At 56.3% G+C, this 10,956-nt stretch overlaps 1 protein-coding gene across 1 annotated transcript in view; it reads right to left on the reverse strand.

Annotated features, from left to right (window-relative positions):
- efl1 (elongation factor like GTPase 1) overlaps nt 1-9,604 on the reverse strand; it is a 21,429-nt gene extending 11,825 nt beyond the window's left edge. The window contains exons 1-13 of the mRNA XM_057022944.1: nt 9,458-9,604; nt 9,300-9,384; nt 9,102-9,235; nt 8,830-8,967; nt 8,535-8,740; nt 8,295-8,418; nt 8,064-8,143; nt 7,837-7,973; nt 7,632-7,754; nt 7,443-7,542; nt 6,257-6,385; nt 5,340-5,521; nt 5,154-5,279 (exon numbers count right to left, since the gene is read on the reverse strand). Coding sequence (XP_056878924.1) covers nt 5,154-5,279; nt 5,340-5,521; nt 6,257-6,385; nt 7,443-7,542; nt 7,632-7,754; nt 7,837-7,973; nt 8,064-8,143; nt 8,295-8,418; nt 8,535-8,740; nt 8,830-8,967; nt 9,102-9,235; nt 9,300-9,384; nt 9,458-9,577 — 1,684 coding nt within the window. The 5' untranslated portion in view covers nt 9,578-9,604. The remainder of the gene's footprint in view (nt 1-5,153; nt 5,280-5,339; nt 5,522-6,256; nt 6,386-7,442; nt 7,543-7,631; nt 7,755-7,836; nt 7,974-8,063; nt 8,144-8,294; nt 8,419-8,534; nt 8,741-8,829; nt 8,968-9,101; nt 9,236-9,299; nt 9,385-9,457) is intronic.
- Between the last annotated feature and the right edge of the window lie 1,352 nt (nt 9,605-10,956).

Below are 10,956 nucleotides of genomic sequence, written 5' to 3' on the forward strand. Positions count from 1 at the left end.
GACCACAACAAGACCACCACAGACCGACCACAAGACCACCACAGGCCCACCAGAGGACCACCACAAGACCACCACAGGCCCACCAGAGGACCACCACAGGACCACCAGAGGACCACCACAGGCCCACCAGAGGACCACAACAAAACCACCACAGGCCCACCACGAGACCACCACAGGCCCACCAGAGGACCACCACAAGACCACCACAGGCCCACCAGAGGACCACCACAGGACCACCAGAGGACCACCACAGGCCCACCAGAGGACCACAACAAGACCACCACAGGCCCACCAGAGGACTACTAGAGGACCACCACAGGCCCACCAGAGGACGACAACAAGACCACCACAGGCCCACCAGCGGACCACAACAAGACCACCACAGCCCACCAGAGGACCACCACAGGCCCACCAGAGGACCACCAGAGGACCACCACAGGCCCACCACAGGCCCACCAGAGGACCACCAGAGGCCCACCACAGGCCCACCAGAGGACCACCACAGGCCCACCAGAGGACGACAACAAGACCACCACAGGCCCACCAGCGGACCACAACAAGACCACCACAGGCCCACCAGCGGACCACAACAAGACCACCACAGGCCCACCAGAGGACCACCACAGGACCACCAGAGGACCACCAGAGGACCACCACAGGCCCACTAGAGGACCACCACAGGCCCACCAGAGGACCACCACAGGCCCACCAGAGGACCACAACAAGACCACCACAGGCCCACCAGAGGACCACCACAGGCCCACCAGAGGACCACCACAGGACCACCAGAGGACCACCACAGGCCCACCAGATGGTTCCTCATGGCTTAGAACCTTGGGCCGGTAATGAGCGGTTCCTGGTGTTCTCCAAACATCAGAGCGTTCATCTCAAGCCTGTCTCCTGTCCACTCCACTGGACTCTAATAGCGGCCACAAGGGCCACAAGGATTAGTGTTGGAGCTGCAGGTGTGGACCAGAATCACAAGGTTCCTCACAGGCGAATGAGGCCGAGCTGAAAGGTCCAGACCTGCTGGTCCAGAAGGATGTAGCACCCCACCCCCTAACCCCAAATATCTTGTCCATCCCGGCACGACGGACGTGCGACTCACTGCATTTATTCTTGGCACAAAGGAAGTGGGACATTGGGATCAGCATCTAACGTGACTCCTTACGGGTCACATGTTCAACATGTGACCCGTACATGTTGAACTAACCGGGTCACTTCAGTCACATGACAGAAATAGGCTCACTCAGGTAAGAAGTGATACACCTGTGTGCTTCTGTGGGGGCAGCAGAGAGGACGGTCAGAGAGAGACGGCCCGCTGCTCCTCATCGAGAAGATCAGTGCTAACAGGACGCCACCTTAGTGCACGGCCCTGAGACGTGTCCTTCACATGGATGAAGATCACCTGGAGGTTAGTAGTACAGGTGACATCACGAGCAGGCAGTCGGTCAACCCCAGTGGACCAAAAGGAACCAGTGAGGAACCATCAGCCACAGTTGTCCCACTCAGGCCAAAGTCAGTCCTGACCAAATGTTCTTAAGGTTCTGACTGCATGGACCAGCATCAGCACCCAAGTGTGGGTTACTGAGGCACAGGGGACAAAACTGGAACACAGGTGTCTTCTTCTACCCTAAAAATGGCGCGTACATTCAGAAATGCTCCGCGTCCTGCCGGAGCCCGCCTGGACGTCTCCCGTCTGGCTGGTCCCACATGTGATCCACGAGGATCCATGAGGATCCACGAGGATCCATGAGGATCTGCTGGAGTGTATCCCAGCTGCATGTGGGTGAAGCTCAGTCGCCTGTGGGGGAATGGAACCTTGCTCAAAGGCACCTCAGCAATGCTCTGAAGGTGTCCTGCTGCCCCTACCAGGGTTGTCCTGGGCCCATGGACCTCTGTCCTATCACCATGGATACCATCATGCATGGACAGATGATGCACCAACACGCTCTGCTGATGAACATCCACCCGTCAGAGTCTCTCAGAATCCACCTCCCATTTAACCGCTCCAGCCACTTCACGCCTCACGCACGCCCCCTACTGGAGAAGGTCCGCCTAACCTGCTCGACTGAGCCACATCGCTCAGGACTGGCTGCTCAGAACCAGTCACCCTGGACCGGTAACCAGTAGCTCAGAATGGGTCAGGACTGTGTGAGAGTCAAAGCACTGGGATGTGGGGCAGGCCAGGAGCCACTGGAGGACCCTTTCCTTCGGTAGGCCAGAGGAGATCCTTCAGGAGCAGGACAGGACAGGAGAGGAGCAGGACAGGAGAGGAGAGGAGCAGGACAGGACAGGAGAGGAGCCGGACAGGACAGGAGAGAGAGGAGAGGAGCCGGACAGGACAGGAGAGGAGCAGGACAGGACAGGACAGGAGCAGGACAGGACAGGAGAGGAGCAGGACAGGACAGGAGAGGAGCAGGACAGGACAGGAGAGCAGCAGGACAGGACAGGAGAGGAGCAGGACAGGACAGGACAGCAGCAGGACAGCAGCAGGACAGGACAGGACAGGAGAGGAGCAGGACAGGACAGGACAGGACAGGAGAGGAGCAGGACAGTGAGGACAGCAGCAGGACAGGACACAGAGAGGAGAGGAGCAGGACAGGACAGGAGAGGAGCAGGACAGGACAGGACAGCAGCAGGAGGACAGGACAGGAGAGAGAGCAGGACAGGACAGGAGAGGAGCAGGACAGGACAGGACAGGAGAGGAGCAGGACAGGACAGGAGAGGAGCAGGACAGGACAGGACAGGACAGGAGAGGAGAGGAGCAGGAGAGGAGCAGGACAGGACAGGACAGGAGAGGAGCAGGACAGGACAGGAGAGGAGCAGGACAGGACAGGAGAGGAGCAGGACAGGACAGGAGAGGAGCAGGACAGGACAGGACAGGAGAGGAGCAGGACAGGACAGGAGAGGAGCAGGACAGGACAGGACAGGACAGGAGAGGAGAGGAGCAGGAGAGGAGCAGGACAGGACAGGACAGGAGAGGAGCAGGACAGGACAGGAGAGGAGCAGGACAGGACAGGAGAGGAGCAGGACAGGACAGGAGAGGAGAGGAGCAGGACAGGACAGGAGAGGAGCCGGACAGGACAGGAGAGGAGCAGGACAGGACAGGAGAGGAGAGGAGAGGAGCAGGACAGGAGAGGAGAGGAGCAGGACAGGAGAGGAGAGGAGCAGGACAGGACAGGAGAGGAGAGGAGAGGAGAGGAGAGGAGAGGAGAGGAGAGGAGCAGGACAGGACAGGAGAGGAGCAGGACAGGAGAGGAGAGGAGAGGAGAGGAGAGGAGAGGAGAGGAGAGGAGAGAGGAGAGGAGAGGAGAGGAGAGGAGAGAGGAGCAGGACAGGACAGGAGAGAGAGGAGGCAGGTCAGGACAGGAGAGGAGCAGGACAGGAGAGAGGAGAGGAGAGGAGAGGAGCAGGACAGGACAGGAGAGGAGGGACAGGACAGGACAGGAGAGGAGAGGAGAGGAGAGGAGAGGAGAGGAGCAGGACAGGACAGGAGAGGAGAGGAGCAGGTCAGGACAGAGAGGAGCAGGACAGGAGAGGAGAGGAGAGGAGCAGGACAGGACAGGAGAGGAGAGGAGCAGGACAGGAGAGGAGCAGGACAGGACAGGAGAGGAGCAGGACAGGAAGAGAGAGGAGAGGAGCAGGACAGGACAGGAGAGGAGAGGAGCAGGTCAGGACAGGAGAGGAGCAGGACGGGACAGGAGAGGAGCAGGACAGGAGAGGAGAGGAGAGGGCAGGACAGGACAGGAGAGGAGAGGAGCAGGTCAGGACAGGAGAGGAGCAGGACAGGACAGGAGAGGAGCAGGACAGTGAGGACAGCAGCAGCAGGACAGGACAGGACAGGAGCAGGACAGGACAGGAGAGGAGCAGGACAGGACAGGAGAGGAGCAGGACAGTGAGGACAGCAGCAGGACAGGACAGGAGAGGAGCAGGACAGGACAGGAGAGGAGCAGGACAGTGAGGACAGCAGCAGGACAGGACAGGACAGGACAGGACAGGAGCAGGACAGGACAGGAGAGGAGCAGGTCTGACAGTGAAGGACGGATGAAGAGCACCATGTCTGATGACTCTGGGAGCTCAGCAGGGCCGGACTTGGACTGGAAACGGTGTCAAGGACGACTGAGGGACAGACGGGCCAATTTGTCAAAGCGCCAGTGGTTGGATGACGACAGACCAGCCAAAATCTGCTTAATCCCCACAAACTGGAGCAACAGAACCAGACCCTCAGAAACGCCGTCCAGTTCTAATGAGAGCAGACGCGTCCTCGGATCAGTTAGCACAAGTCCAGGTGTCCCAGACTGCTTTATGTCACGTGTCTTTTTGTCCACTCCCAAAAGGTCCGCCTCCCTGCTGCTGCTGTCGGCTTTATAACCCGTTAAAAGAAACTAGTCGTGGGACTAAATATTAGGTCAAGGACCTTCAGGTGACCTTCAGGCGACCTCCAGGGGCGGTGCTAGCTCAGCCTGTTGGGACCTGGGCGGAGGAGCAGAGGGTTCCTGGTTCCAGCCCCAGTGCAGACGAAACAAGGAGGGAGTTCTGATAGCAGGGGGAGGTGCCAGAACACCTTCAGAGCACTGCCCAGGTACCCTTGAGCAAGGGCTCATAGGAAATGCTCATAAGACCCTGTGATGGACTCATCCGGGGGGGGGCCTTCACCCATTGTGGACCCTCCTGGTGACCATGAAAGGGAGAAAAGTGGTGAAGAAGACGAGACGAGAGAGCTTCAGGTGGACACAGCAGCCGTTGGCCCCCCCTGCTGGAGATGTGTCCAACCCTGCCTCGGACTCGGTCTCCGTTTGGCCCCCATTCGCCCATCGATCCTGGCCCGACCGCCATCGCTCACGTCCGTCTCTGACCTCTGGGAGATGCAGCGTTGAGCTCCTGTCCTCTGGGATGTTCTCCACCTTCTGTTTCCCCTCAGCTCACACCTGCTAACTGGGCTAACCTGCTAACTGGGCTAACCTGCTAACTGGCTAACTGGGCTAACTGGGCTAACTGGGCTAACCTGCTAACTGGGCTAACTGGGCTAACTGGCTGCTTGGATGGTGCTTTATAAATGATAGTCAGCGCAACGTTTCCCATGCTGCTGTAGTTCGGGTCACATGACCCAAGAATGCAGGGAGTGTAGGGCAGACGCTGAGCAGACCTACCCAGGATGTTGCCAGCAGGAACCTCCTCCAGCTCCTCCAGCTCTCTGCCCATCAGCAGGTACAGCTTGTCCAAGGAGCAGCAAGAGAGATGAGGCACATCGGGCGAACTGCTGGGGCCCCCTGCAGCTGCACAACAGAGACAGAGGACGGAAGCCCTGAAGCATCAGAGAAAAGGATGTGAAGGACGGAAGGACTGTGGGCTCACCAGACTCAGGCCCTTGGCCGGGTCGTACTTCGGTCCAAGAACAAAGACCTTCTGTCCTTTCCTGACCGTTCTGCTGTAAACTCGGGCAAACGCAATGAAGACCTCTTTCTGGTCTTCTCCCTGCGGCGTCCTGGAGTCTTCAGAGCCAGATCCTCTGAAACAGCTGAGAGACAAAGAAGGACATGTTTGGTGAATGTCAACATCAAACTGTCCTCCTGCAACACATTTAATATCTGAATATCACATTTAATATCTGAATATCACATTTAATATCTTAATATTTAACAGCTGAAGACCTTTGGACAGGTCCTCAGCGGCTGGACGTGCAGAGGGAGACAGGTCTTCAGCGGCTGGACGTGCAGAGGGAGACAGGTCCTCAGCGGCTGGACGTGCAGAGGGAGACAGGTCTTCAGCGGCTGGACGTGCAGAGGGAGACAGGTCTTCAGCGGCTGGACGTGCAGAGGGAGACAGGTCCTCAGCGGCTGGACGTGCAGAGGGAGACGGGTCCTCAGCGGCTGGACGTGCAGAGGGAGACGGGTCCTCAGCGGCTGGACGTGCAGAGGGAGACGGGTCCTCAGCGGCTGGACGTGCAGAGTGAGACAGGTCCTCAGCGGCTGGACGTGCAGAGGGAGACAGGTCTTCAGCGGCTGGACGTGCAGAGGGAGACAGGTCCTCAGCAGCTGGACGTGCAGAGGGAGACAGGTCCTCAGCGGCTGGACGTGCAGAGGGAGACGGGTCCTCAGCGGCTGGACGTGCAGAGGGAGACAGGTCCTCAGCAGCTGGACGTGCAGAGGGAGACAGGTCTTCAGCGGCTGGACGTGCAGAGGGAGACAGGTCCTCAGCAGCTGGACGTGCAGAGGGAGACGGGTCTTCAGCGGCTGGACGTGCAGAGGGAGACAGGTCCTCAGCAGCTGGACGTGCAGAGGGAGACGGGTCTTTGTGTCCCTCTGGTGCGGCCATCATCCTCTCTGCGTGTCTCTGTCTCGCTGCGTCTCGCCGCTGTGCGATCTGATCCTGAGTCAGGGGTCTGAGCACAGACACAAGAAGGTCCTGACACAACCCACCATCTGCATCCAGACATACATGAACATTTTCATCTTATATTTAGGGACTAGATGGAGCGGTTTCACCCTGAGGACAAACTGTCCGTCAACCAACAATAAACTTGGCGGTCACTACCGCGAGTCAGCAGCAGGGGGCGGTGCTGCGGAGGGAGACCAGAAAATATAGTTTCCACCTATTTAGCTGCTTTTTAATGAAGGAAAAGTCTGAAGGGTCTAAAGACAGAGCCGAACCTCAAGGACAAAGCTAAGGACAGCTCAGACGTCAGAGCGTCTGGCTCTCAGGTGGCCTACTCACGTCTTTTAACGCCAGTTCTGTCCTCATATCTCAGGAATACACAGTTATATATATTATATAATATTGATACGACCTGAAGCAACGATGTAAATGAACCACAGACACACAGGGGCCCCTGATCCCAGCTCCAACAGTAGCCTGTGAGGGGCCCCTGATCCCAGCTCCAACAGTAGCCTGTGAGGGGCCCCTGATCCCAGCTCCAACAGTAGCCTGTGAGGGGCCCCTGATCCCAGCTCCAGGAGTAGCCTGTGAGGGGCCCCTGATCCCAGCTCCAACAGTAGCCTGTGAGGGGCCTAGAGAAGCTGGCCCTTTTTCTGTCATCGTCCTCTGAACCACCTGGTCTTTCTCAGTCTCACGTCCAGCTGTTGGAACATCTGGCTGCTGCTCTGGTTCTAGCGGACACGAGTTGGCTGTTAGAACTCAACCCTGTCCAGAGAAGCAGAGCAGCAGCAGACCGGCCTCCTCTGTCAGACAGACGGGTCAGAACCACGGCCAGATCATTCGTAGGGCTCAAGTGGCTCTTGGTTCCCATCAGACCTGCGTCAGGACGTGGCCTCGCTGCTGTGCTCAGCTCTGACACCTCCCAGGGCCAGGTTCAGGCCTCCTGGGACACTCGGGTCCCGAGCCAACGGATGCAGACTGCCCCTCGTGGTTCTCTGGCTGCTAGACAACAGGAACCAGGATGGGAACCGACACAGAACCATCGGTTCAGGCTTCAGATTTACCTGGGCCTGTTCTGAGGCAACATCCTGGCATCCACAGCAAACATCTTGGACACAAAGATGATGGCCGGAGCGTCCTCCCGGCTGGAACACTCTAGGAAAGCTGGAACACACAGTCAGGACACGTGTGTGTGTGTGTGTGCGTGTGCGTGTGTGTGTGTGTGTGTGTGTGTGTGTGTGTGAGACAGGAACCTTGCTTGAGCTGCTGGGTCTCTTCAGGCAGAGCCTCAAACCCTCGAGCTCCGACACTCAGCAGCTTCTCCACCCTCTCGGCCGTCATGTCTAAGGGGCTGGGAAGCTTCTCACACACCATCGCTGCAGTGTGTGTTCAGGAATTGGACAAAACACAAACGTCCACCGTCCACTGACTAACGTTTCCCTCCAGATTCCAGGATACAAAGGACCGCCTGGGAAACAGGTAACCACTGGCTACAGATGGCAGAGAGGAGGACCTTTGGGTCGGAGTGTCGCAGGTCTCTGGCCGCCACCTTCACGCCCAGTGATGACATCACTCTGTCCACCTTCTCCTGGTCTCTGGCAGAAAAACACCACCGACACGTTACCACAGACGGCAGCACATCCACCACGTGAAGCACACACACACACACACACGCGCACACACACCTTCTGGTCACAACAGCATCATATAAACTCCAGATGTTGTCAAGCACCAGCTGCACAAACAGATTCTTCTTCCCTTTTGTCTGCAGCAAAGAAGAAAGTCGAGTGAGAATATTCAGCAGTTGTGTTGTTGTTGTTCATGTTTGTTGTGTTTCTTTGTTTATGTTCATCATCTGATTCAGGTGAGGCTCCCCATGAGGCTCCAGCAGGGGGCGCTGGTTTAGGGGCGGTTACCTGAGCTCCTTTCAGGATCTTCTTGGCTTTAGCGTGGAGGTAGAAATCCCCCCACAGGGTTCTGAGCAGCACCTGGGGGTTGATGCCCATCCTCTGGCTGTAGATCTGAGCAAACTGCTGGATGCTTCAAAGCACAGGTAAAGGTCACAGGTCACACGGAGACTCCACCCCTCAGGAGTCGTCTGCAGGTCAACGTCGATAATACCGAAGCTCGGCACCGGTCGCCATGCTCCGCCTCACCTGAAGCCCCACCCATCGATGGCGCTCGCAAACACCACGTTTCCTTGGTCGGGAGAAAAGTAGAGGTGGGAGTCGTCGACCTCCTCCAGGCCAGCGCTCCAGTCATAAAGCGGGTCTCCTCCAGGGAGCGGCTCCTCCTTCTGCTCCTTCTCTGCACGCTCCTCCAGCACTCGAGACGTGAACAACGTCCCCGTCACGGCGTTCACCTGCAAACACAGGTGTGAAGCCGAGCTAGGTCAGGACGTCGGGACATCAGAGAGAGCAGACCTCAGAAGGAGGGAAGCCCCACCCTCACCTGCTCTAGTATCTTCTGCAGGTGACTGTAGGCCTCCTGGGATGTGAGCTTCAGCTCCACGATGAGGCGGTCCATCTTGTTGATGACCAGCACCGGCTTGATGTTCTCCAGCCACGCCTGGCGTAGAACAGCCTGGGTCTACACACACACACACCTGATGCAACCTTGTCCTGCTCATGAATGTTCTCAGGCGTTCTGGACCACCAAGAGCTGCTGGGTCACCTCGGGAGACCAGACGCACGTTGTGAAACAGAAAGAGCAGTGATGTTCACCTGTGGACACACTCCCTCCACAGCATCGAGCACCACAATGGCCCCATCACACAGCCTCACAGCTGTGGACACCTCAGAGGAGAAGTCCACGTGGCCGGGGGAGTCGATGAGGTTCAGCAGGTACTCCTCCGCTCCTGTCACCACAAACACCCTCCACTATCAATCAGAACCTGGACGGCCCCGCCCCGAGGTCCTTACCGTGGCGGTAATGCAGAGAGATGGCGCTGCTCTTCATGGTGATGCCCCTGATCTGCTCGTCCTCTCTGCTGTCCAGGTACCTCAGCTGAAACAGCAGCAAATCAGTCTCACTGCGCCCCACCTCGGAGCCCCGTGTGATCCGGCAGGAAGCTGCTTACCTTCCCCGCCAGTCTGCTGGAGATGATCCCGTTACTGGCCACCAGGCAGTCCGCCAGCGTGGTCTTACCTGCACAGGTGCAGCAGAGGCCAGAGCATCTGAGTGCTACAACCTCCTTCATGACACATCCAAGTTTCCCAAACAGCACTTTGGTTTGGAGCTGTGAATTATTGACCTGGCCCCAAACGCCCTGGTAATAACTGGTAATAACTGGTAATAACAATGTCCATCCATCCATTCTCTACCGCTTATCCGGGGTCGGGTCGCGGGGGCAGCAGCCTAAGGAGAGAAGCCCAGACTTCCCTCTCCCCAGCTACCTCCTCCAGCTCATCCGGAGGGATCCCCAGGCGTTCCCAGGCCAGTCGAGAGACATAGTCTCGGTAATAACAATGTAATATAGCTAATAACCAACACACACGTCATACACCTGGATGGGACTGTAATAACTAACACACACGTCATACACCTGGATGGGACTGTAATAACTAACACACACCGTCATACACCTGGATGGGACTGTAATAACTAACACACACAGTCACACACCTGGATGGGACTGTAATAACTAACACACACAGTCATACACCTGGATGGGACTGTAATAACTAACACACACAGTCACACACCTGGATGGGACTGTAAACTAACACACACAGTCATACACCTGGATGGGACTGTAATAACTAACACACACGTCACACACCTGGATAGGACTGTAATAACTAACACACAGTCACACACCTGGATGGGACTGTAATAACTAACACACAGTCACACACCTGGATGGGACTGTAATAACTAACACACACAGTCATACACCTGGATGGGACTGTAATAACTAACACACAGTCATACACCTGGATGGGACTGTAATAACCACACAGTCATACACCTGGATGGGACTGTAATAACTAACACACAGTCATACACCTGGATGGGACTGAAATAACTAACACACAGTCACACACCTGGATGGGACTGTAATAACTAACACACACAGTCACACACCTGGATGGGACTGTAATAACTAACACACAGTCACACACCTGGATGGGACTGTAATAACTAACACACACAGTCACACACCTGGATGGGACTGTAATAACTAACACACACAGTCACACACCTGGATGGGACTTAATAAAATAACACACAGTCATACACCTGGATGGGACTGTAATAACTAACACAGTCATACACCTGGATGGGACTGTAATAACTAACACAGTCATACACCTGAATGGGACTGTAATAACTAACACACACAGTCACAAACTGGATGGGACTGTAATAACTAACACAGTCATACACCTGGATGGGACTGTAATAACTAACACAGTCATACACCTGGATGGGACTGTAATAACAAACACACACAGTCATACACCTGGATGGGACTGTAATAACTAACACAACAGTCACACACCTGTATGGGACTGTAATAACTAACACACAGTCACACACCTGGATGGGACTGTAATAACTAACACACACAGTCAC

This window comes from Takifugu flavidus, chromosome 2, assembly GCF_003711565.1.
Source record: "Takifugu flavidus isolate HTHZ2018 chromosome 2, ASM371156v2, whole genome shotgun sequence".
NCBI classification, from domain to species: domain Eukaryota; kingdom Metazoa; phylum Chordata; class Actinopteri; order Tetraodontiformes; family Tetraodontidae; genus Takifugu; species Takifugu flavidus.